Source organism: Annulohypoxylon maeteangense (genome assembly GCF_022496945.1).
Source record: "Annulohypoxylon maeteangense strain CBS 123835 unplaced genomic scaffold GGS22scaffold_7, whole genome shotgun sequence".
Taxonomy (NCBI): domain Eukaryota; kingdom Fungi; phylum Ascomycota; class Sordariomycetes; order Xylariales; family Hypoxylaceae; genus Annulohypoxylon; species Annulohypoxylon maeteangense.
Window position 1 is genome coordinate 1,640,982 of NW_025953254.1, and position 25,884 is coordinate 1,666,865.

The 25,884-nt window shown below is 45.2% G+C and overlaps 6 protein-coding genes across 6 annotated transcripts; 4 read left to right on the forward strand and 2 right to left on the reverse strand.

The window, feature by feature from the left end:
- Nucleotides 1-11: 11 nt before the first annotated feature.
- On the forward strand, nt 12-7,005 carry GGS22DRAFT_188214 (uncharacterized protein; the record flags this gene model as incomplete). The annotated part of the gene is made up of 4 exons (XM_047964701.1): nt 12-289; nt 347-453; nt 507-643; nt 2,200-7,005. The coding sequence occupies 4 exons, from the start codon at nt 12-14 to the stop codon at nt 7,003-7,005; spliced, it is 5,328 nt and encodes a 1,775-aa protein (XP_047819759.1).
- Nucleotides 7,006-7,288: 283 nt separating this feature from the next.
- Nucleotides 7,289-10,100, forward strand: GGS22DRAFT_162314 (GMP synthase). Its single transcript, XM_047961209.1, has 12 exons — nt 7,289-7,541; nt 7,605-7,824; nt 7,890-7,966; nt 8,019-8,341; nt 8,448-8,755; nt 8,808-8,855; nt 8,913-8,978; nt 9,026-9,048; nt 9,114-9,171; nt 9,258-9,341; nt 9,405-9,497; nt 9,578-10,100. Exons 1-12 carry the CDS (start codon nt 7,405-7,407, stop codon nt 9,773-9,775), a joined length of 1,635 nt encoding a protein of 544 aa, XP_047819760.1. The 5' UTR covers nt 7,289-7,404; the 3' UTR covers nt 9,776-10,100.
- A 471-nt stretch (nt 10,101-10,571) lies between these two features.
- On the reverse strand, nt 10,572-12,980 carry GGS22DRAFT_200044 (uncharacterized protein; the record flags this gene model as incomplete). Its single annotated transcript, XM_047966382.1, has 1 exon — nt 10,572-12,980. Exon 1 carries the CDS (start codon nt 12,543-12,545, stop codon nt 10,572-10,574), a length of 1,974 nt encoding a protein of 657 aa, XP_047819761.1. The 5' UTR covers nt 12,546-12,980.
- A 683-nt stretch (nt 12,981-13,663) lies between these two features.
- GGS22DRAFT_162320 (uncharacterized protein) lies at nt 13,664-15,494 on the reverse strand. The gene has a single exon (XM_047961210.1). The coding sequence runs from the start codon at nt 15,120-15,122 to the stop codon at nt 14,133-14,135; it is 990 nt and encodes a 329-aa protein (XP_047819762.1). The 5' UTR covers nt 15,123-15,494; the 3' UTR covers nt 13,664-14,132.
- A 5,547-nt stretch (nt 15,495-21,041) lies between these two features.
- Nucleotides 21,042-22,525, forward strand: GGS22DRAFT_136141 (uncharacterized protein). The gene is made up of 2 exons (XM_047958593.1): nt 21,042-21,442; nt 21,505-22,525. Exons 1-2 carry the CDS (start codon nt 21,266-21,268, stop codon nt 22,363-22,365), a joined length of 1,038 nt encoding a protein of 345 aa, XP_047819763.1. The 5' UTR covers nt 21,042-21,265; the 3' UTR covers nt 22,366-22,525.
- Nucleotides 22,526-23,583: 1,058 nt separating this feature from the next.
- GGS22DRAFT_188219 (pali-domain-containing protein) lies at nt 23,584-24,389 on the forward strand (the record flags this gene model as incomplete). Its single annotated transcript, XM_047964702.1, has 2 exons — nt 23,584-23,801; nt 23,879-24,389. 2 exons carry the CDS (start codon nt 23,584-23,586, stop codon nt 24,387-24,389), a joined length of 729 nt encoding a protein of 242 aa, XP_047819764.1.
- Between the last annotated feature and the right edge of the window lie 1,495 nt (nt 24,390-25,884).

The following is a 25,884-nucleotide window of genomic DNA, read 5'->3' on the forward strand; positions in this document are numbered from 1 at the left end:
AATTCGTAAAAATGTTATCCTCTTTCATTCTTGCGGCTGTTGCCCTGATCCCAGGAGTCTTCTCGGCACCCTCTGGATCGCTTCCCCAGCTAGGTGATCACTTGCACGGTGAGAACAGCAATGCAATCCAAGCTCGACAAGGGGGTTACTTTTGGTCCTCTTGGTCCGAAGGCGGTGGGACTTATCGATGCAACAATGGCGCTGGTAGCACGTATAGTGTAACATGGCAAACTACTGGTGGCGCAAGCGGCTTCGTATGTGGAAAGGGGTGGAGCCCAGGCGGCAACAGGTCGGTACCACCCAGAAGGCCACGGTTCGGCCGTAATAAGCTGACAGTATCAACCAGAGCTGTAAAATATGAAGGAACCTACGATACCAAGGGTCCCGGTTACTTGTCCGTATATGGCTGGACAAGAAACCCACTCATCGAATACTACATTGTAGATGCGCATGGTATTGAAAAATCTACGAATACTTTGATTTTATGTACTAATATGCCATGATAGGCGATTTACTGCCCAATGAGCCATGGACTGAGAAGGGTAACTTCACATTTGATGAGGGAACATACACTGTTTTCACGAGCACTCGCGTCAATAAACCCTCTATCGTTGGCACGGCAACCTTTCAACAATACTGGTCTGTTCGCACCGATCAGAGAGTTGGAGGGACGATTACTACAGGAAAGCATTTTGAAGAATGGGCAAAACTTGGTATGAGACTAGGAGGTCATGACTATAGTAAGGAGTCCCCAATTTCTCTTCAAATAAAAGTCTTGCTCATGCTGCTCTTCAGTGATTCTCGCCACGGAAGGATATACTAGCGGATCGGCTACAAGTAACGGGACCTCTTCTTTCACATTAGGTTAGGCAAATGGAATCAGTTATGGATCTCTTATCTTGTGGTTGTTCAGATTGATGCTATCTTCCAAGTAGGTATGAATACTCAACCAATTTGAATCGAATGAATTTCAATCCAATGTGTGGTTTCTCTCAGATGATAACTGTGCCATCTGGGCTTGGTCTAACTTCGGAGGTCATTCGTCAGGGAATATTTATCAACAAGATAGTGTATATCTGAGTAAGCACTGGCGGTTTGTGGGTAAGTTATGCGGTAGCTCGGTATTCGGATACTAAGATGACTTACAGTTAACGTACGGCTTTACCTTATTCAAGATGGTTAACAGAGAGTAAATGATATTATAATATTGCCATTTTGGGACGCAGTGCCATAGTTATCTTCCCAAAGACCGGTATGAATCAAACCAGGCTTGATCGTTCTGTTATCTTGCACAAGTGCGTCTAGTAATTGAGGGATGACGACAGAGACCAGTCTCTTCCAATTGTTTGACCTCCTCCCAATAGTTAGGTAGCCATTAAAGCTAAAGTCTAGCTCAACAGCATTCACGAAAAGTCTAACGAAAAATCATGTCGAGCTCTTCTCCTAAGAAACCCTTTGGGGAACGCGCCCTTGACAAGTTGTGATATGGAAGCCAAATTGGCCATTTGGGGATTGGCTCTCACGATGAAGTCGGGCTAGCTTCGAACATAATTGATTCGGATTCGTCATTTTCTCACTCAAATCGACGTACTTGGATAGAAAGAAGTAAGACTCTAAATCCTAGGTGTGGCTTAGGGACAAAGTCCGGAGCCCACTTATGGAGTTCCGACATTGCATTGAACTCGCCTTCGATCAGCGTACGGCCATGCCGTCCAGCAGTTTGACATGTAGCCGTGCCCCTACCGTCCAAATAGATGAGCTTAAAAGCCTGGCAGAGAGGATCGTTGTTCCGTATGGAAGTTTCGAGAGGACGTTATCATCAACCTGAAAATCCCCTATATTCCTAGGTACCTACAAAAGAGATACTCATGGCCTCTAGATGTCAGCTCTGTCTACCTGGAACATAGCCACTGTACTGTGTAGGCACTGTATGGTGATGCGCCGCAAGCAAGGTTCCTGTGTGGTCAGGCAGCCAGGCCGATGTAACCATAACCCACAGGCGCAATTTGGTGGCTGTGAGGGGAATTCTACTGAGAACTGATCTGTCACAAGCCTTCAATTCCGAATGGCGTTGATGATCGTTCCTAGGTTTCAAACTTATCAAAGGAACCGGCAATCTCGAGTTTATCTAAATTATGGTGAGTGTCTTTATTCGTCTACTCTTACTCCTTTCGCGTTGTGGGCTGACGTGCTGCAAAGTTGAAGAATTTTCGTCCAAGAAAGAAGACAACCTCAGACTCCATTGAGTCCAACTCAGAATCTATCAGCAGGATAAGGGGACTATTAAGCACCTCATTCACTATTGGCTCTAGTTCCAATCGCAGTAACACCTCACCTTTACCCTCGGGTCTAGGTCTCCACGTAATTCACCAGCCAGACTCTGCCTGCCTTGACATCATCTTCGTTCATGGATTAGGGGGCCATAGTCAAAGGACTTGGTCTCAGAACCATGACCCGTCTTTATTTTGGCCAAAGTTATGGCTACCGTTCGAACCTGATATTGGTAATGCTCGTATCTTGACGTTCGGTTACAATGCGGCTTGGCATGGCGCAACAAAAAGCATCGCTAGTATCACCGATTTTGCCAAAGAGCTATTGTTTGAGATGCGATTTTCAGTAGATGAGCATGGATCTGACCTAAATATTGGAACAAATCCTATCATTTTCGTCGTTCATAGCATGGGTGGCTTGGTCGTCAAGAAGGCGTGTCTGCTAGGCCTTCACGATGAAAACTACAAGAATATGATCGAACCCATATCTGCTATCATGTTCTTGTCGACTCCCCATCGTGGCACCAATCTAGCGAAGATTCTCAACTCAGTGCTAGCCGCTTCCTTTCAGTCATCGAAAAACTTCATCTCAGACTTGAACAAGAGTTCTCCGGCCATCGAAGAACTCAACGAACAGTTCCGTCATTTTGCACCAAGGCTCTCCATATGGTCCTTCTACGAAACCCTAGCAACATCCATAGGACCCAAGAAGATCATGGTACTAGAGAAAGAATCATCTGTGTTAGGTTATCCAGCTGAAATCTCAAGACCCCTACAGGCAGATCATCATGATGTCTGTAAATATTCAAGCCCTATGGACTCTAACTACATCAGCGTAAGAAATGCTATCAAATCACTAGCAAAACAATTCAGCCGACTAGAAACGCAGAATGCCGATCCGCAGGCCTACGAGGCTAAAACAAATTTCCAGGAGCTTTTCCGCAACTCCCCGACGACTGAAGATGACTATAATACGTTAAGTCGTATCCGGATTCCCGATACATGCATGTGGTTTCTCAACGAACCAGAAACAATTTCTTGGCTTGAGCCATCATCAGAACACCGTTTACTCTGGCTTAATGCTCCTCCTGGCACTGGGAAGTCGGTCCTTTCCGCTTTTTTAATCAACCATCTACGAAACTCGGGGCTTACATGCCAATCATTTCTGTTCAAATACTCGGATCGAAATAAGCGTTCAGTCGCGGGGGCCTTACAGTCCCTTGCACTACAGCTAACAAAGGATATCCCTCAATTTAAAATGGGGTTGGACGGATCTTCAGCAGAAAGCTTAGGCTTGGACTCCGGAGACCCCTTGTTGATTTGGCGGAATATATTCGAGAATGTACTGTTCGATATAGAGCGCCCGGAACCAATCTACTGGGTGATTGACGCACTAGATGAATCCGACTCTCCACAATCTCTCTTAGAATGCCTAGCGAGCCTGTATAAAGCGAAATTACCTCTTCGAGTGTTAATCGTCAGCCGCAATATAGATTCGATATCAGTTCATATGGATAGGCTTTCGGAAACAGTGCCTGTCTTTCGATTAGAAAATACAAGCGGCAATCATAATTATAGTGATATGAAGCTTTTAGTTGAACGAGAACTTAGATACATGCGCGGCAGTCTAGTATTTCGTGAGCAGCTCACCCAAACTATCTTAGAGCGTGTCCAAGGCAATTTTCTCTACACGAGGCTCGTGGTAGATGAGATTCTTGGATGTCACACGGAAGAGAATATCCGAGATGTCCTCGAAGAGATCCCTGGCGATATGACTCGACTTTATGAAAGAATGGAGGATAGTCTCGTCCGTTCAACGAAAAGATCGGAAAACCGACTTATAAGAACCATTCTTGAGTGGTGTACTTGTGCGCAGCGCCCGCTAAGTCTGGTAGAGTTATCTCAAGCACTGCAACCGGAGTTTCGAGGGTTTCTTGATCTGAAAAGAACTATCGAAGATACCTGCGGGCAGTTTCTACGAGTTGAAGAAAACGAAGTCAGTACATTACATCATACTGTACGCGATTACTTCATGAACTCCTCGAAAGAATTTTTGATCAATGCGCAGCAAACTCACGAGAAACTTTTCATAAATACTCTTACAATCCTAGAAGACCCAAACCTTCGGTGGAGATTAACGCAAGGTGAATACGCTCTTCACTCTAGTGAGCCTTTCGTATTTTACTCGGTGGTCAACTGGTCATTTCATCTTGACCAAAGTAACTCCACGAGTTCCAAATGTCTTGACCTGCTCGTAAAATTCTTCCGCAGTGATTCTCTATTAACCTGGATCCATGCACTAGTACTTATTCGGCGGCCAGAAGTTCTAATCAGAGCATCAAAAGTCATAACAGCTTTCTCCCATAATATAAAAAAGCAAATCGGTTCCGTGGATCCCATACAGTACCGGCTTTCAGATCTCAATCTTCTTGACAATTGGGTTGTCGATTTAAATAAACTCGCCGGTAAATTTTCTCAAACTATTATTATAAAGCCCAGGGCCTTATACGATATCATCCCATCATTGTGTCCCTCAAAGTCTATGATGCATCAGCAGTTTTCACGCTCGGCAAAAATCAAGATTATTGGGGATGTGGATGCGGAATGGAATGACCATATCTGTCGAATTGTCCTGCCCGAAGAGGTCCAAGCCTGGAAAATCACCTGCGTTGGGACACATATGGCAGTACTCGATTCTGTTGGAGTTACACGTATGTGGGATTCGTCAAGCTTCTCCGAGGTTGCGTCTATTTCGCATGGGGAGCCGGTTACAGCCATGGCTTTGAATGCAAACGGGACTAGGTTATCAACTTACGGAATGAAGAGCACTAAGATGTGGGCTATTCCTTCGGGAGATTTGCTCGCATCGACGGAAAACCCTCCATACACCAAGGCACTCACTATAGCCTTTGCCGAAAATGATCGGAAATTGTTACTCGGAGGCGACGACAATATTATTAGGCATATCCAATGCAACAATTTCAAAGAAGGATGGCAAATATTAAACCCAAGTCTCTTGAAAGACATATCACGGAATGAGGGAGCAATAGTCAACTCACCTATGTGTCTTGGATTCAACAAAGACAAAACACACGTCGCTGTATCATATAGGGGAGCCCCGCTTTTTGTATGGAGACTCCATGATGGACATTGCATCAATAAGTGCAAAAGAGTAAAGGACTTACGCAAACCATCTTCAAACTGGTTCGCAGTTGACCGATTGACCTGGAATCCGGTTACAAATCACGTTATTGGGATCTACAAGGATGGGACTGTCTTTAAATGGCACCCTATGACTGATGAAAACATCGAGGCCAAAACATGTTGGACTGCGGATGAGATCGCGGCAAGTCCTAATGGGAAGCTCTTCGCAACTAGTACCAGCGACGGCTCAGTGCGCATCTGGGATTTCGCGAACTTGAACGTCATCTATCGGCTTTTATCAGATAACTTGGTAACTGACATATCTTTCAGCCCCGATAGTCGGCGATTCTATGATCTACGCGATGGTTCCATCAATGCCTGGGAACCAAACAATCTCGCTGAATTTCTAGAGTCCACAGAATATCTAAGCGACAATGGCAGCGACCATACATCAACAGCGCTATCTGGACTCTCGAAGGAATTTATAAGTCGAATTGAAGTCGTAACTGCATTTGCCCTGGCCCCGGACGGCACGTTGTATTGTGTAGGCTACGACGATGGAACTGTAACCTTATTTCAGAAAGGAAATAAAGATGGAATTGAATTGGCACGTTTTCGTAACTTCCTCCCTGTAGCGCACATCAATTGGAGTAGTGATGGAAAACGTGTAGCGGTTGCAGATCTGGCCGGCGGTGTCCAAGTCAAAGCACTGAATGGGCACAATATAAATAATTTTGCCGTATCATCACTACCCACACCAATTATTAGGCTGGACGGCCATAACATCGAGGAGATAATTCTCAATCATAATGGTCAAAGACTTTTCATTCTGAGAGGAGAAGAATGTCTCATCTACTCCACCGAAGATGGTTCCCTACAAACCAGTTCCAACCTCATTCAGAAGCATGACAAATGCAAGTGGCTATGCCACCCTATTCAACAAGACATCATCTTATCATATGGAGCATTAAATGTGTCTGCCTATTCATGGACAGATATTAAGGGTTTATACTCAGCGCCATATCGTGAGATTCATGACAACTCGAAACTTAGAATGGGGGTAAATAAATCCTCAGAAATTGAGACCGTCAACTGGGATTTATGTCTCTCTGGGGACAACGAAATTAGAAGAGTGGTTAACAAAGCCATCCTTAGCGAAGACGGAAGCAACGTTCTCCTCCATACTACTGACAACGTCACTCGCAAGAGCGGACTCGGAAATGACTCGATGATTATTCCAATCACCAATTTGCCAAAAGATATCAATGGCACGTATCAACCTCAGTTTTTAGACGTCTCTCGGATTCCAAAAGAAATATCCTCCCAAATCCACGTGCCTCTAGGCATTATCAACGGATCAAAATTAATATTCCTGGACCGTCACTTCTGGCTTTGCAGCTATGACATCGATGCCACAATAGATATCAGTCTCAGTGAAACATGTCACAGGTTTTACTTCATCCCACGAGACTGGATTGGACAGAATAGCGTAGCCACTTGTGTGCTGACGGGAGATGGGTCGCTGTTCTGGCCTAGGGACGACAGAGTTATAATCATCGAGTGTAATCTTTATGATACGAGTTTTATGTAATCATTTTAGAAAGAGATATTTCGATTAGATACTGAATAGATTTAAATAATATCTTGGCCCCTTTCACGTCACCCCTTTTACCCCTGAAAGTACTTCGGTACCTATCAGGTACCTAAGTATTTTAAGGATTTACGTAAGCAAAATCAATTGAGTCAGTGCCCAGTGAGCCATCAAGGTTTAGAAAAAGTTACCCCTCGCTAAACCGTTTTAGGACTGATAAGATTCTATGATAAGAAATTCTGATGGAACCCCTCGATGATATTTTTTTCCTCAAACGGCTCCGATAACAAACATTCACTTGCCCTTGGGGTCGCCATAAATCATCAAACGTAGAACGTAAGGGACAACATCTTCGGGCTGCTTCTTTACATCGTTCGACATACAGAATACTCATTTAAGATGTCGGCTTCAATCGAGCAGATCGAGGCCCCCCACAATGCCTACGACACTATTCTCGTACTGGACTTCGGTTCTCAGTTCACGCATCTCATCACGAGACGGCTGCGAGAATTAAACATCTACAGCGAGATGCTTCCGTAAGTCTCAATTTTAAAGATCTTCTAAATATATATGATTCATTTTATTAATCCATTATACAGGTGCACTACAAAATTGTCAGAGATCAGCTGGACACCCAAGGGAATCATTCTGTCTGGTGGCCCGTTTTCAGTTTATGATAACGATGCGCCCCACGTTGACCCGGCCTTCATTGAGCTCGGTGTTCCCATCCTGGGCATATGCTATGGCCTCCAAGAGATAGCATGGAATCTGAGCAAGGACAATGTCGTTGCAGGCACAAAGCGAGAATATGGACAGGCGGTATTAATTCATCGACCTTCTTAGTTAGTATGAAATTATGGTTATTAACATTCGCAATATTTTAGGATCTTACGCCGCTGCTGAACGGCGGCCATGCTGATAGACTTTATGAAGGCCTATCTGACAACGGCAGTATGCGAGTGTAAGTGTATTCAATTCGACATGACTAACAGATTCACTAACGCAATGGATAGCTGGATGAGCCATGGCGACAAGCTGAGTCAATTGCCAACCGGATTTCACACCATTGCCACAACCCAAAACTCGCCTTATGCCAGCATCGCCCACGAGACGAAGCCAATCTTCGGAATACAGTTCCATCCCGAAGTTACTCATACTCCTCGTGGTACCGAGCTTCTCAAGAACTTCGCTGTCGGCATTTGTGCCGTCAAGCAAAACTGGACCATGACAGACTTCCTCGAGAAGGAAGTTATACGGATCCGTAAACTCGTAGGAAATGGTCAAGTGATTGGAGCTGTCTCAGGTGGAGTCGATTCAACAGTTGCCGCAAAATTAAGTCAGTTGCGCCTTCATCCCTTTTCCTGCATGAATGAAAGAAACTGGATTCTCCACTTTTAAGATTCAGGCCTAAAATGTGTTGCTAACGAACGCCACCATTACAGTGAAATTGGCAATTGGTGACAGATTCCATGCTGTACTAGTTGACAACGGCGTGATGCGCCTAGACGAATGCAAACAAGTAAAGGAAGCACTTGGAGAGCATCTAGGAATCAATTTGACCGTTATCGATGCCTCGCAAATATTCCTTTCGAAACTCAAGGGTGTATTAGATCCTGAGCAGAAGAGAAAAATCATCGGCAACACGTTCATCGATATCTTTGAGGAAGAAGCCATCAAGATTGAGAAGGCCGCTGAAAACACGCCTAATGCCGGCAAAGTGCAGTGGTTTCTTCAGGGCACTTTATACCCTGTAGGGATATCCCAACCCTTGTTAGGTGACCTATCAACTAACTTTCTTTTAGGACGTTATCGAGTCCATTTCTTTCAAGGGCCCTTCTGCAACTATTAAGGTATAATCTATGCACTTTTTAACATTTACTATAAACGGTTGAATTGACATCAATTAGACACATCATAATGTCGGCGGATTGCCGCAGCGAATGATGGATGGACAAGGTCTCAAGTTAATTGAGGTAAGAAAGTAGGACGGTTGCATAATACATACGCTAATACGTTTTAGCCCTTCAGAGAGTTGTTCAAGGAGTAAGCCCCTAAATCAAGCCTAAATGTAAGCGAACCCCACTACAATACTAATGTTAATTGTACAGTGAAGTTAGAGCGCTTGGACGCGAATTGGGTGTCAACGAAGAGCTCGTTATGAGACATGTAAGCCATTCTTGGTGTAACTCGAAAACTAAACTAAGAGTGCACACCAAAATATCTATATAGCTCTGCTAACATGGTTTCAATAGCCATTCCCCGGACCCGGAATCGCCATCCGAATTCTCGGAGAAGTAACTCCAGAACGTGTAGAGATAGCGAGAAAGGCTGATCATGTGAGCTTGACCTCACTTATTCTATTCTGGATTGAAAAGTATTAGCGCTAACCTCTCCCAAAGATCTTCATTAGCATGATTAAGGAAGCCGGACTCTATAACGAGATCAGCCAAGCCTATGCCGGTATCGACACGAACAAAGCAGTGGGAGTCATGGTAAGCCGCCTCATAACCTACTACCTAACTATCATCTCTATTTAGAAGTCATCGGCCACAAAATACTAATCAATTTAAAGGGCGATAAACGATACGAAGGATATCTCTGCTTGCTGCGTGCAGTTCAGACTAAGGACTTCATGAGTGCTGAGGCCTACAAATTCGACATGGATTTCCTCATGAACGTATCTACCAGGATCGTGAATGAGGTTGAGGGAGTGAGTTGTGTGTTCTACAACACGACAAGCAAGCCACCAGCGACAATCGAATTGTCGTAACGGGATGTGGGTTGCCTTAAGTCCATTTATGACGGTTTAATATTATGTTGACTGTCATACGGATTCCACAACGTCATGATCCTTAACTAGTAGTTAGTAGGAAATTAGATCATGCTCACGCTCAGAGGATAGGCGTCTTAATCTAGCTCATTTGATTACAATTACAAGTTACGGTTACATATCTACCACGTAGGCGCCTACCTACCTACCTAGGTAGGTACCCGATGACTTCTAAGGCTGTTCGCGATACCTTCATTCCGGTTCAGCAACATCCTTCAAGCAAACTCAATCAAGTCATTTCAACATCAATTCTAATATAACATGCTTTTGGATTATCATTTCGTCTTACTGACCACCCGCTCTAGAACTTTTGTAATAGCCAGATAGATTAATTGAGCGTAATTCATAGCCAAAAGTGACTCTTCCTTCTCCGTACCACCCATACAGATACCCCCTGAGCATTTCACGCCTCCATTCGCCGCTTATCCTACGCAGCAATTAATCCCAGGAGGAAGCAGGTCACGCGCATGCACGCACGCATCCATACCTAGGTAGTACACTACAAATACACGGCCAGTATTAGTACACCATGATCAAGTCGACCAGCCAAGAAGTAGAAGCCATCCGTATCCGTGCGCCGTCCGCCCGTCATACACTTGCTCCACGTCGCGATGAACCCGAGTAGATACACACCGACACGATCCCAAGTCCACCATCAGGATCCAGCCTGGCCAGACCTCCCATCCTTTTAATTACCTATCACCAACTTTCTCTGAACCCAGCGCCAACCAACACCCTACTCCCCACCCCCAAAAAACCCCCCCTGCCTCAACTTCTCCACATCCCCGCCCGCCGCACGAATCGCCTGCATATAAGCCTCACTCATCTTCCTCTTATGTTCCTGCGCCTCCCTCTCCCTCCTCGCCTTCGTCTTACTCGACCCGCTCGGCGCCACCCCATTCATAAGCACCTTCTTATCACTCGGCGTGTAATTACAGAACTCAATCGACAACGACCCCCCTCCCCCTCCGCCGTCTCCGCGCATATTCCCCATACTAACCCTCCTCGTCGGAACCGCCCCGTGCCCATCAAACCCGATTGGCGGCCGACAAGACGACGAAACGGACCGCCCGGAAGGCGTTCGTGGCTCGGAACCGAGGTTCTGCCTTCCGCGCCAGGACCGCCGTTTCCGCACCGCGAGAGACCCGCCGGACGCGGACCGGTGTCGGCCCGTGGGCGTCGGACTAGGCGGTTCTTCGCGCAGGGTATAGCACCCCGCTCCCGCGCCCGCGCCCGCAGACACTTTCCGCGGCGACGTTAGCGGCGTGTGGATCCCCGCACCGCCCCCACCGTTGGCGTAGTGTCTAGCGCCTGAGGAAGGAGCGCGCGGGCGCGGTCGCCGCTGTTCGCTGTAGTGCCGGCGGTGGTGGCGCGGGGTGCCGCCGTTGTAGTAAGGGTCGTTTGCGGGGCCGGGGGTGAGGACGGCGGATTGAGGGGGGCGCGGCTGGGGCATGTGGATCATGAGGCCGGCGAGGTCGGGGTTGGGGGGGTAGTCGTAGGGGAGACCGTTGTGGAGAGGGAGGTCCATTGGGCGGGAGTGGGGATGGTGGGGGTGGTTGTTTGGGGGGTCCCACCATCCCGGGCTTGCTAGTGCGTTTCCGGTATCGGGGATGTAAGGGGCGTTTTGGGGAGAATTGGAGGGCCAGATTGTGGCGTTGGGGTTGGCGTCGTTGCTTAGGATCCCTTCCATTGGCCACTCTGCCGAGCTTGTGCTTCGGAGTTTGGGTTGCGGGCGGAAGGAGGATCCGTTGGTATCTAGGATGCCCATTCCGTGGTAGAAGGCGTCGTCGGATAGAGATGGAGTGTCGAGAGGTGTGTTTATGTTGGCGTCGTGGCTCTTCCCTGATGGGTGAATGGTGGCGGGTGGTGCTAACAGGCCATCGCAAAATGGGTCGTCGAAATGGCCGCTTACGAAATTTAAGACGTCGTTGGGGTTTTGGTCGGGAGGGATCCTTCCCGTGAGAGGCGGCGAGATAGGTAAACCGTGGCTGTCAACTGGGCCAGGTATATCTTCTAGCTTGATATCTCCAAAGTCGTTTAAATCAAGATTGGCTGGTAGGTCGTAGGATACATGCTCTTCATCTTTAAACATATCTGGCATCGTCTCCGCATTCGTATCCACAGGTTTCCGGGATTTCGAACGATGTGTTGCTCGACGAAATGTAGCATAGATGGAATTAAGAACCCGATTATGCTTGCGCGGGCTAGGAGAGCCGGTAGCGAAAGGGGGGCTTGACGGCGCTGTGACGCTTGGCTTTGGCGACTTCAAAGAAATGCCTTCCAAGCGGAGCAGTTCCGAGTCCGAAATAGAACCGCCGCTCAGTACAGGATCTGCCAGCAGAGGATTGGTGAGCTCCGCAGGAACAGACTTGCAATGTTCCAGAGGCTCGACTTCCAAGCAAGATGCCAAAGGTGTATCCAGCGAAACAGACGTGGCTGACGATTCGCTTTGGGCCTGCCCAGATTGCGTGCCCTGCTCGCTAGCAGATGAGTTGGTAAAGTTATCATTGAAGGAATCGAGCAGGGCAGATGGACTTGGGGGGTCCTCGAGGCCGCAGCTCAGTGCCGCAGCCGCGGGATCTGAGCCATCAAAGGTGACGAATTGGTCAAAGAAATTCTCGCTTGCCACCCCCAGCTCCTCATTTTCGGGCCAATAAGGGATGTGTCCCTGGTCTTTGTCAGTCGGATAGTGGACAGCCGTAAAGGCCATGGCTTCGAATTGGGAGGGAGCAGTTCTAAGCTTGTGTGATGGTTTTCGTTGGGTTGGTTGAGCTGTCTTCTCTTTTCTCTTCGGAGCTTAGAAAAGGTTAGAAAAGGTTTCCAAACGAAAGGACCTAACAGGTCAACTGGCGCCCTTGTATCTCGAGATAAGTAAGTCAACAAAACATGAAAAAGCTGTCACGGCAACAGAAGGTATGCAAATAATATACGCCACGATAAGGCTGATGAGGCTAAAGGTTGATCATCCTCAACATCAGAAACGAATGAACCATTCAGTAAATTGTACGGAGGAATGTGTGTGAGGCATCAAGAGCATCTAAGTTTCGAGTAACCCATTCCACCGGGGGAGGGGTCTTTAAAGATGGGAGCCATCTTGCGCATCTCTCTAACCCCTCAGCGAACCGCGCAGTATTCCCATTAGCTATCTCCCAGGTGCCATGTTAACCATCCCTCCTTGAAAAGCGACAAAGAGAGCTATCAAAGGACGTAACCATGGCCGTTGTTGATCGATGAATAGTTATAATGAATCCCAAGTCCATCGATTCTTGGGTAGATGTGGGGCAAAGTGGGTGACAAAGAATCTTTGGAATGTGAACTCATCTCAGGGGAGAACGTGGCGCCAAAGATGGCATCACTCACGATGTAAAACCCTCATCGTAACTCATCTTAAATGTGGTTCGGAGAATGCCGATGGCTAAAAAAAGCACGTCATTAACACAATTAATCGACCACGATACTTTGATAGATGGAATCTGAGATCCGTCTCTGTTCCTGCATATAAGATGTCAACAACTCTCCTCGGCTCCTGCGAATATCAATCAAACCTTTCAATATTTCGTACTCACACATCAATGCCTCATCACTCGTCCCATGAGTGTGATATGAATAAGTTACTTACGTATACATTAAGTTGGTAGCCATCATACATGTCGCCTTTGTCATGTCTTACGTAGCTTGAGAAGATATTCTCCAAACAAAGCGCAGAGACGTTGGACAAGTTGTTTTCCGAAAACAATGCGTAAAGTACTAGAACGCCTTTGTCTTCCCGGTAGTGACTTGATCGATACATGAGATTAATACATGCGCGGAGCCAGACTCGAGACCCAAGTCCCCTATTGAAAAAGGTGCTTAATTAGAACTATTTACTGGGTACTAGGTAGCTATGAAGCGTACCTCCCCTCTGGGTTAATCATGTACACTTCTGTATCGTAAACATATAAATCGTCCGCCATTTTACACACGTGACGAAGTTCCTGTGGAGGCGAGATGTAACGATCTCCTAGAATCTCCAACATCACAATCCCGTCTACCAATCAAATCAGCCACAAAATTTCGCTCCCTGCTATACACAAGCCTTGAATGACTTATGCAACTTGTTCCACGATGCCAAATCAAATGCTTCCAACTCCCATAAATGCCTGACATGACCTGCTCATTCGCCGATGAGCCCGATGTAATGCATTTCCCGTAACTGACATGATATGTCCTTCTGCCCACCTTGTAACGCCTGCTTCCTGCCGTGGGGTATATGCAACAAATCTAAGCAAGCTATACATAAAACAAATGTTCTTCAAAATCAAAGGGTCGTCGAACTGGCCGCACTAGTAGATGCCGCTGATGCCGATGGTCGTGTGACCTTCGGTCTCTTGCGCATCCTTGGTGTATTCTTCCTCATATTCTTACATTTCGCAGCTGCCTCGTAGGATGATCTGTACTTAAGATATCCGAATTTCCTGATGCCAGCTGGAGTGCTAGCGTCTCTTAAAGCCGGGGGACCACTAAAATATGTATCGTCGTCGTCGTTTCCATTACAGAAGTTCAGGTCAACCTCTAATTCCATATTGCTATCGTGCATTAATCGTGGATTAATGTTGTAGTCCGGTTTCTTGAATTGAATGGGTTCGGAAGAAGGTGGTATTAAATTAGAAGAGAGCGGGTAGGGCGATGGCATAGGGCTCGTAGGTCTTGAGGCATGCACGTTGCACTGCACTCCGTTCTCAACCATAGTCGTCAACAGATCTAATGTGCGAGGATTGGAAGTGCCGTTATTAGGACGCATTTCGGGTTGTCGCCAAGGTATCCCACCGTCGGGGACTATTAGATTAGAGCTTTCACTGGCAACGAGATGCCCAGCATGGTTCTCCAGAGTCCCGTAGTATGTTTGCTGCTGCAATTGTGCTGTGTGACTATCGATTGCGGGAACGATTGGTTGGTTGGGATCGGCTTCTGTTGGCGTCTCGGTCACGGAAAATTTTGAGGTCGCTTCTATCTGTATTTCTGCTGACATTCGGTCCGCTGACAAATTGGAATCCGCCTCGCAGTTTCGAAGCCCAAATGACAATGTAGATCGAGAGTCGCGCACAAAGGTTTGTTGGCTCATTTTTCGAACAAGACAATCTATGCGATCGCCATCTTGGTTGAATAAGGCACCTATCGGAGTAGCAAGCGTGGCCATCGTTGGAGATGGTTGTTCGGAAGATTTACTTTTCGGAGAAGGTGGTGAGTTGTCGTCGTCTGAAGTCGTGTCAGAGTCGGCCTTCTGGTTGAAGGCGAAGTTGTCGAACATGTTGGACCAAATCCGAGGCGAGGAGACGGGCGGGTAGGTAGATAAAAGAAGGACAAAGTTCCAACGACGAGTTGGTGGGATTTAGTTGGTGCTACCAAAGCGACGCAGGACGGATGCGACGAAGCTTGATTTACCAGAGAGCCGGTTCCCACGCTAATGTAAGACCCAGGTAAAACGCCACGGCGTGTCCTGCTCGTGGCCGAACCCCTACTTTTTATCGGTTTCCTTTCTTTTTTTGCTTTTTATTTTCCGACAACGAATGTCAATATTAAACGAAGGAGCGCAATAGCAAACGAAGCTTTGGAAAATGGGTAATTGGTAAAATAAAATAAAAAAGAATGGAGGCGGTACCCGGGGGGAACTGGAATGAATATGGGGATCAAGTTGGTAACAGGGACCCCAGAAGAAATCGCTAAAAGTACATATGTATGTACCATAGTATGTAGCATCGAAATAGTAATGGAGCGGTGGCGAAGGCGTTAAGAAGCTCTCGAACTGGTAACGAAACGAACCACACCCTTGGGCCTCAAGTACATTGTAGAACTGAAAATCTTCCTTAATTCGGTGCCGTTTGATTGATACACGTGCGAACTACATCGAGTGACCTCTGTCAACCGCTTGCCCGGCTCCTGTGACCATGTACCTGAACTTCAGGCGCGAGAGGCACAGCAATCAGACAGTCAGATCGGTTAGTTTTAATTGGGGAGGGGATGAGGGAGTCAACCGAAGCCAATCCCAAGTTGGGACGGTCGGGACGGCCATCGGTATCGCGGTTCACCCTCGAGTCCTTGACACCCTTCGACACCCTTGAACACCCTTGACATTCTTCACACCCTTGCTGCCTTTGAGTGTAAGGGTCGAGGCAACGAGGATCTGGGATAAAGAGAGTCGTCTAGCCGTTCAAGTCGTTGGAGCGCTAGACGCCGGACGCCAGAAGACCAAAATCCCACTTGTCCGGTACCAAGTAAATCTGCCTATTCCACTTTAGGCAGCTCAATGTTCATCCACATTGGTTCCCTGACCGGGGGGTGGCTCAGGTATGCTGGTATTATGCTGCACGACAATCCCAAGTGATGTTTCCAAGGTTACACTGTGAGAAAAATGGAAAAAAGAGAAGTGGATTCTCTCAGATCGCGACACGAACCTTGGAACTTGGAACCAATTAACTACATGCACGGGTACCAGCGGGGAGAATGTACTATGTAGGTACAGTATTGCGTGGTAGGTACAGCAGTTACTGCGATCCTTTAAACTTTGGAACTTTTGAGCCAATTCTGGCCAATAGGAACTGTAGGATTGTTCCAGAAGTGGCGCCCCTACCCGTCCTGCCGGAACCATTGTGGAGCCTGCAGTTGAATGTATTCTTGTAAAAAATTGTAACAAAGCAGCGAAGGGAGAAACTTTGTCTTGTCTCTATCGGCACTTGACAAATCCGAAGCCACAACCGAGCGGCGATAACTTTAATGTTTCGGTATTTCATTTTTCGAGTAGATCTTAAGAGTTTCTTTTTCAAAATACTTACACCCGTTGATGTTTCCTCCACCAACAGCTTTCTACATGGCACGATAATCTACTTGGCGCAATACACGGTATAATCGTGGTTGTTCATTTCCGACTCCTATAATCCGAGCTGACTACGCAGTAAATGGCTTAGTATATGTAGTGTATCAACTGACTTGTAGCACTCCAGGCTATATTCTGACTCACTAATTTAGCGCGAAGCAATAACCGCCAGCGATCGTTTCGAACTTCCACTTTCAGTGAGAATATAAGATGCAGCTAGCTAATTCACAGATAGGCGCTCGACGCTTTACTGCTGCGTAGAAGCTGAATAGAAAGAAGTAGGAAACGAGGGGTTATGACGCGATGTACCGAGAATGCCCAGTCGCAGCTTTGCCACGTTTAGAGCTGAAAGCAAACCTACCTTAGTACTGTAGAACCACCAACAGCTTCAAAGTGAGCTTTCCGAAGTTATCCGAGAAATGATTCCTGCTAGGTGGAGTAAGATGCGCTTGAACAAAAGTGCCCATGATAGGCTTTGATTTCATCCTTTGTCTCTTCATCCCGCAAATTACAAACGCCGGTAACTAATATTTAGCTATTATTCTTTGAAACTGCCTAACTATAGCACGTAGGTATGTAATATCCAAAGTTCCAACATCTCGACGCGCCAAGTTGAAATCTATTCTAGCCCTCTAAGCGGGGTCCTGGGGAAAGGTCGACTTGCATCCGGGAAAATCGCACTGTATGTTCGCCTGACCCAAAATACCAAAATACCCGGGCGTGGAAGGGTTGTCACAAGGTTTAGTACCGGTCCGAAGGCACGATATCGTATGAATACTACATACGCGCATATGAACCTGAAGCCTTATCTGGCGTGATCAGCATCCAAGCTCTAACTCGTCATTCGTGTCATAATGAGACATGTGTAAACTCAACTCGAATACGTATGAAGTTGAAAGAAGGGGGATAAAAGCTTTCATTGCTTTAATTTGACTTTTCGAGAATAACACGAAACCATCAAAAACAGGTTTGACTTGCAGCTCTTATCTTAAAACTTAAAATCCTTGAAACGATCCTAAGACTTGGCAATAACCCTTTCTAACGTCTTTCTAAGCTGCGTACGCAACGTTTAGTAGTATTGCGCAAATGTTACGTCGACGACGGTAGCAAGAATACTCCCGTCTTGCCTCGGTACGTCTAATGAATCGATGGTTTTGAGATCAAACTTGTCTATAGCATATCTCGTAAATGGCTTCACTAGGTTAGGTACCTTCCAAAATCGGAACCGACTCCATGTGTACTTTAGTTTCCCCGAGTTGGTGTGCATCCATGATTGTTGTGCATACAACTAGCTCCAAGGAACATCAACCATGTCAAATTTGGGAACTTTGGGAATTCGAACCTTTCTAATTCGGTACCACTCATAATTCTGTTTCATACATCATACTTTCTTTCTTCAGGTTTGACCTATTCACACCACAAAGAAATATTTTAAATACTGGCGACCAGGCAGAACAGGTAGGCTCGCTAATGAAAATTGATAGGTCATAAAAATAAGAGGGAAAATGGGGGGCCACTGTAATTATAACCCACTATTTATTATTGATCTTTCGGCGCGCTGTACCGGATCACCGACAATCGACATTTCTCCACTAATTTAAGTTGAAATGCAGTTCTCTCCCAGCGCCCTGGACCGGGTTCGATTAAATGCTAATAAGTGCAACCTTTGTATATACAAGGATGACAACTCTAACAATCCTCAATCCATTCATCCTATCTGCCAGTCTATTTGCTATTTTGTATAGCAAACACTGCATAGAAGTACGTCAGATAAGTAAGATTTGGCGAGTTCAGACGAAATTGCCTCATAGGCACTAGCGATGTACCTATGTATCTACCCTATCTTCCGCCCCCCAAATTCCCGGCGCCAGAGACGCGGGATCAATGATTGGCGTAGATGAGACCCGAGAGACTACTCCAAGGCTAACAGGTGCCGACCCTAATATCCTTCTCGAATGTCAAATGGACAGCCTAGCGACTTGTACTACCTACCCAACGCCGTCATCATGCTGCATGCCTTACTTTAGCAAAAGGGCTCCAACCAGTCGACCGTTCGGGACCGGTACCATGGCCGTGGAAAGTAGCAAACGCTGATAGGCTCTGATATCATGCAGTTTATGAATCATGGGATGCAGTTTCAGGGACAGATATGGGAGGTCAATGACTCGAGCTCTTACTGCCCACCAAATGTGCTCAGACATCGTACATCAGTGATACTGGTGGCGGTGCTGTTATTTGCCTGGGTTTCGTCACATCAGGCGCAGCGATGCACAGCTGGATACTTACGCCTTGTTAAGTATTGATAGCCCACCCGCCATATTGACCTATCGCTTCTACCTCCCATGATTCGCAGTTGAGCCTCTCGCATGATGTGTGTCCCACCACATTGGCAAGGTTATCTCGTCGCTTGTCAGGCACGTTATCGTGCAAGGGGCGATACATGCAGTTTTAACCAGGTCTAAGTATTCCTTGAACTGCCTTGTCACTCCCAAGATCAATCGTTAACCAGGTTACTCTTCATCGTCTGGAGGCAACCCCCTGAAATACCCGAATCTAACCGGGCTACAATTGGGGTGACACAGGCTATGACAGCCCCAAGTGGCTACCTATTCTCAATGGTAAGGTAGAAAGGCACGCCACTTCAAATCTCCGGCCATTACATGGTGTCTATCGTGCCGTAGAAGCGTTCCAGCTGTCAAGAACTCATTAAATCCCCTAAGCTAGTTTCTTACATGAGCTAGGGTTCGCTATTCCTACGGGCGTTGGATCGACATTACGTCTTACGCAAAAATCTAATTAGGTAAGATGCTCATATGAGATGAGTAATCTCGAAGATCATGGGGACTCCCAATATCAACCTCAATCCTACTTGAATCCTTATGGTGAAGATGTGCTCGTCATGTAGGTACGTAGTGAATTAGTTCGAATGCACCTTGCTGGATTCGCGCTGTAGGCATTGCGGCGTTGGAGCTTTGCTTCTACCTGCGTTGATGATAAGCCTTCGTGTTTCTATATACCTATGGAAGCTCATTTATTCGACAATTCCGTAGCAAATGCTTTTGTTCTTAGCTATATGATAGTACGGTTATGTTTCAATAACATCTTGTTGCCACCGTGAAAGGCGCCTCGTGCGAGGCGTGAGTGTTGGGGCTTCAACTTGATAAGAAAAGCATCTGAGATAAATGGAAGTACCTCTATGGCTCTTGCAATATCCGTTTACTTCTTGCGCGATGAGGTCCTGGATGCCTAGGGAATCATGTTGATAATTGTGCTGTAGTGGCTGTTGTTACTGAAGATATAGCCTACCCCTATTCTCGGGCGGAGTTACCAAACCTACCTAGCTATTTATACCTCTTTTATTCTCGGATTGAATCCGTGTCTATCCAGTGAACCTGTGCTCTTGTAGCGAATTGAAAGTCGACCGGTATCTGGAGAGTAGAGAGTATATCTAGCGGGGGATATTAGTACTTTGTACCTGTGGGGGGTTTGATTGAATATCAAGATGAATTGTCTCTTTATGGGCAAATAACCTGGAAGGCTCTCACTACTAAATAGAAACCTATTTCTAGGGTCGTTAGAACTTGTCAAAGCAACTTTTTAAAATGCCCCTAATAGATTATTTGTAGGCAGGCAGAGTACCTATCTGATTGCAACGCTTCACCATTACGTGGGATCATCATTCAGAGATGAAGCACCACTGGTTAGGCTGTAGATATGCTTTACTTATAAAGTTTTTTTTATAGACTTAAGTGATATTGAGGTAGGTAAGTTTGACATCACCAAGACTTGGGCGATTGACATACTGTATGGGTAGTTGAAAGAAAGTTATATGGGATAATTATGATAGTTTCAATAAAGAATAACATCCCCATAACTTCTAAATACTTATATTATTACTTAATATTCAAAAAAACACATCTTGAGGAAGCATTTGTTCCACACGGGGCCCTTACACGAACCGGTTGCATCAAAAGTACCTATAAGAGGATTGAAGAAGTAGGAACTCATGTTCGCTAACATGCGTAGAATAGTATTTAATATTTAAACTGACATAAGACAAGTCATGTGCTCTTCTTAAAAATTTATAGAGCTTCTGTAGTATGTCATTTGAAAGAGGTATCATCAGGATAATAGGGGTTAAAGAGAAGGTAGATTGTGTCAGATACACTTTTCTCTCCTTGTATCTGTCACGTGGAATTAGGTATTTCAGGTGGTCTGTGCTGAATAGCTATCCTGTCTGTGCTTTGGAGATATTGTCAAAATCTGGTTACTCACGTGACCTCTCTGAGACAAAAAGAACTTTTCCTAAGAGTTTCTGTTTGTAATAATAGAATTAGAACAAGATACATCTTTCATCAATAATTGAATGCTTCAATTCTGACAGATTGTATGTTAATTCATAATTATGAATTATGCATGCACAAGAAGGATATGATGCATAGATTGAAGTTATGATATTTATGAAGATAAATATGAAATGAGCCACTAAATATCTTATCGATAGTGAATCCCATCATCTATGGATTTTGGTCTTGAGCGCCCTCCTAATCTTGTCAACGAGAATCAATAATTCTCAGCGAATGAAGATGTCACGTACGGCATCGGCGTTCGCGGAGCTCCTACAGTCATCTTTGAGTTCCCGAACAGTCTATGTGAAATGCATTCCTTCCCCGGTAACATTCTTCGAGCGGCGGTCTGTTTTACGAGCTGTCCAAAAGCTCTCATTCGAGACCATCGATACCTTCAAGAAGCTCGAAGTAAGCACTTACATCTCCTGAACAACATCGTCGGATGAATTCTAATAGTGTTATAAATGTAGGATAATTCTTCCTTCATTGTCGTCACAAGTAAACCGGACGCGGCGGCCGCCTTAGTCAACGCTTCACCTGTCACACGTGTTGTCGTTGCGCAAGATCCGAATGCGGCCGGCGGCGAACCGACTACCTCATCATGGGGTGCCGAATACGATGTGCGGGGGTCTATAACTGCCCCTATCGACCCGATACCACCCTCGAGAGAGACAGAATCTACACCCGCTCTTAAGGATCTAGGCATATCCTATATAACCTTTACCTTGCACATGTTTGCCGCGAATAGAGCGTATAATCATCTCGACGCGATCAAGAAGAACCCTCTTCACGGACCGTGGCCATCTAGCGATGGCGATGAAATGGAGACATTCAGATCCGCTGCTTTGCGCCAGTGCGTACCGGCAGGCGCAATGGCCCCGGCGTTGCGGGATTGGGATACTGCCAATCAACTGTTGCGGGATTCTACGAGTTTCTCAGAGGAAGGTGTCGAAGGGGCTTCCACTACGCTGCTCGGGAAACAGCGTCTGAAGCGTAAGCATATCTTTATTTTGGAGCGGATTCGGAATCGGCAGAATCGGAACATGATACCGGCTATCATGAGAAGTTTGGCAGCTTTCGCAGACGGCACAGCCTGCGATAAACCACCTCTTGTTGATCCGCTCCCCCAAAAGACTTTACCCGGGAAAACGGATGACTGGGCGGTTAAACCTGAACTTACTAAGAGTGTAGGCGCGTCAATTTATGATGCGCCTCATTCACCCGACACACGCGATGCGTCTGATGCATTTAATGACATCCCTTCAGATCTCGAGGGTCTATCGCTGAACTCAATTAAAACAGAAATCGAAGAAGAATCGCCTAAAGGATAAGCCGCCGTTTATAAACATCAGATTCATCTGAACTTAGGTGTTATGTGGATATCATATAGAAACATTTATCACGTCGATTGAAACATACATCCAAGTCTACAATGCTCGGGATGAATTCAATTGGGATTAAGTCTAAAAGACCTTCGGAATTCGCAGTCGCTGTGGCTTGGACTGTCCAAGAACCGCTTTGAAATCAAAGACACCCTGCCTAGACGGCTACCTACAATCCCGGAAAACGGGTAGCTACTTGGCGCGTTTTAAGTGTTTGCACTTTACTTCTCCCTCGACTCATTTAACGATCGAGGGATGCCAAGATTTAATGCCTTCACTGGAATTACTAGGATTGCGCTCTATCGCGCTGCATCACAAAAATACTATTAATTCTGCAAATGTTTGCGAGTTTGCGCCGACACAGCCTCGAAGTTGTGGCTGGTTTTTGCTAGAATCGACAACGAGGGCAATTGATGACGTGTCGTTGGCATTGGCTCGGCCGCTGCCGTTGGTTGCATGGTTAGCTGCAGTGCTGCCGTCATGTACGGAGAGTGGCAGTTGGGTGGACGTCCAAAACAAGGCATAGGTCAGACAGGTCCAGAACCCCGGCCCTCCCCACAAGGATCCAACAGACACTACACCCCGACCTGCAAAGCCACGACGTCACCTACGAATCTTCAGCTCTATCTGTATGGCTGTGTATAGCCCCGGACGGCATTTGTGGTGGCACAAGCCGGAATGAGTTTGGAGCCACGCTTTTCGACATGGACATCTGCCGACTATCCGCTAGGGATCTTAAGGATGAGGATTACGAACTTGTCATCAGGTCACCGTATGACGTTGCAAGATCGGGCGTATACGTATCGAATCGCGATCTCATAGGTGTAGCAGGTAGGGGATCGTCACACATCACACTCGGAGTCTTCAAATTAAGCATCATCAATTACCTTTTGGGAAGGGTTTGACATGTTGGTGCCAAGGAAACTCATTAATACAAGCATTAAGCCAATTGCGTACACCAAACTTCATGCTTCCATATATTTGACGATGAGTCCGTCCATGTGTCTCATATGATTTTATTAATTATACATTTGTTTGGATAGCTCGCGGCTTTCTTTTGTATTTACATACATACATCGACATACATACCTTCATATTCATATAACCCCTAATATTTTGCGTCGCTCACAATATACAAGACAGCGCACACAGAAAACCTCCATCGCAATGGCGCGGACAGGGTTCTTCCACCATATCGGCACGTTCCTGCTATTCGCAGCGACCGTGCTGCTAATCATAACCGACATTTCGGCCCCAGTCGTCAATAGCATCTCCTTGCTAAAAATCGATCTCAATGGCGCCTCATCATCATCATTCAATAATAACAATCGGAGCCCAAGTATCACATTTGGTACCTTCGGATACTGTGTGCGCGATACATTAGCGTAAGTCAAACTCACCTCTCACCTTTCACCCTCTCAATTTACACCCAGAACGAGGCGACTAATAGCGCAACATCTAGTTCTGGTCAAGACTTCTGCTCCCAATCGGAAGTAGGTTACGACCCCGTTTCCGTGGTCGAAGAGAATGTAAACGGCCTGTCATTCTCAGACGCAGCATCGGACTCGGCTAAAGCGCTCACGCGCGTGATGATCCTACACCCGATCGCAACGGGTCTAACCTTCATCGCCTTCCTCCTCGTCCTCGGCGCCGGCGTCGTCGGCGGGCTCCTCGCCTCACTCGTCTCCCTTCTCGCCTTCCTAGTCACTCTCGTCGCGCTCGTTTGCGACTTCGTAGCCTTCGCTATCATCAGGAACAAGATCAACGACGCGGACTCCGGCAACGCCGCTACCGCCACTTGGGGCCCTGCGATCTGGACCCTGCTCGTTTCGGCGATCTGCAGTTTCCTGGCTGTGTTTGTGGTCTTCTTTACGTGCTGTAGCTCCCGCATGCATGGCCGCAGGGAAAGGAGGGTCAAGGATGTGCCCGAGGGGTACGGAACTCCAGCTAGGAGGCGGTGGCGCTGGTCGTAAGGGTGTGCGGGGTTGAGGTAGATGGTTGGGTTTTTAATGGTTACCTAGAATTATCATGAATTATGACGAGAAATGCGGTTGAGAGGTATGGATTGGGGTATTGCTTAAATATATTAGTACATTGCATATTAATATGCAGCCTCGTCCAATATGGGGAATCCGAGCCGTGGGATTAAATCTGAACTGATAGGAATGTATGCCCGAGCTCCGAGGGTTATTATGTCGCAACGAAACGTAAGGAAAAACTAACACTTGTCGGAGTTTCCGGAGTTCTTAATCGGGTTAATCTTCGAATTTTATTAATTTATAAAAAAACATATATTTTATATAATGTAATTATATTTTAAAAATGTAATAAAATTTATTAATTATAAATATATAATTTTTATATTATTTATATAAAAAATATTAAAATTATTAAATTAAAAATATATAAAATATTAATATTACGTAATTTTTTAATTTATATATTATTACGTTAATTTATTAAATTAAATATTTAAATTTATCGAAAAAAATTAATTTATTAAAAATATTTAATTTTAATTTTAATAAATTAAAAAAAATTTTAAATTATATAAAATAATTTTTTTTAATTTTATAATTTTATTAATTTAAAAATTATTTAAATTTAAAATTAAATTACGTAAAAATATATTAATTATTTTTTAATTTAATTATATAATTTTAAAATACGAAAAAATTTAAATTTAAAATTAAAAAAATAATTAATATATTAAAAAAATTATATAATTAATTTAAAAAAAATTCGTTATAATAAAAAATATATTTAATTAAAACGTTAAAAATTAAAAAATATATTTAATTAAATTAATAAATAAATTTAAAATTTAATAATTAATTTAAAATTAATTATATAATTAAATAAATAAATAATTTAATAATTAATTAAATAATTAATTTAATAATTAATTTTTAAATTAATTTAATTAAAAGTAATATTATTTGCGTTATATGGCTCGCGCTAGTTGTTGCGCTGTATGGGCGCGGAAAAACGCCGGCGAATGGTGTACATATTGTCTCATACAATTTGGGTGGGAGCTGAAGTACCCCAATTTAAGCTATTCCACCACTTGTATCTTTTCGCTATCTCGAATCTTTGATCAATTGTTTCTCAATCAAACCAGGTCCAAAAGTTCGGTAATTACAAGCATTCAATTGCTCTTGCAAAGCGCTTTCGAATGATACAGGTTGCACCTTGATCAACCCTGGTCCAACCTGGTAAGGGGCGATTGAAGCTGGAGCGGGCTGATATTGACTAGAATCGATCGAAGTGACAGTCAGCTTTCAACCTTTGATACTGAGGGCAAATCAGACTTGAAAGATAAGAAAAGAGGATGCCACATAGTTCAGATCAAGCGCTTTCGATTGAACCAGGTTGCAAAGATTGAAACGTTGAATTGATTGAATTGCAAATGGTTCAAGTTGATCGAGTACATGGTGGGATTTCAGTACAATCTGTAGCGCGTTCGAT

What these genes read in the sequence shown, in the direction of transcription:
- GGS22DRAFT_136141 (XM_047958593.1), top strand. Translation starts at nt 21,266, where the DNA reads ATGAAGATGTCACGTACGGCATCGGCGTTCGCGGAGCTCCTACAGTCA. An exon ending in ATACCTTCAAGAAGCTCGAA is followed by an intron (nt 21,443 to 21,504) that starts GTAAGCACTTAC and finishes TTATAAATGTAG; the next exon opens with GATAATTCTTCCTTCATTGT.
- GGS22DRAFT_162320 (XM_047961210.1), bottom strand. Translation starts at nt 15,122, where the DNA reads ATGTTCGACAACTTCGCCTTCAACCAGAAGGCCGACTCTGACACGACT.
- GGS22DRAFT_162314 (XM_047961209.1), top strand. Translation starts at nt 7,405, where the DNA reads ATGTCGGCTTCAATCGAGCAGATCGAGGCCCCCCACAATGCCTACGAC. An exon ending in AAGGTCTCAAGTTAATTGAG is followed by an intron (nt 8,979 to 9,025) that starts GTAAGAAAGTAG and finishes AATACGTTTTAG; the next exon opens with CCCTTCAGAGAGTTGTTCAA. An exon ending in TAGCGAGAAAGGCTGATCAT is followed by an intron (nt 9,342 to 9,404) that starts GTGAGCTTGACC and finishes CCTCTCCCAAAG; the next exon opens with ATCTTCATTAGCATGATTAA.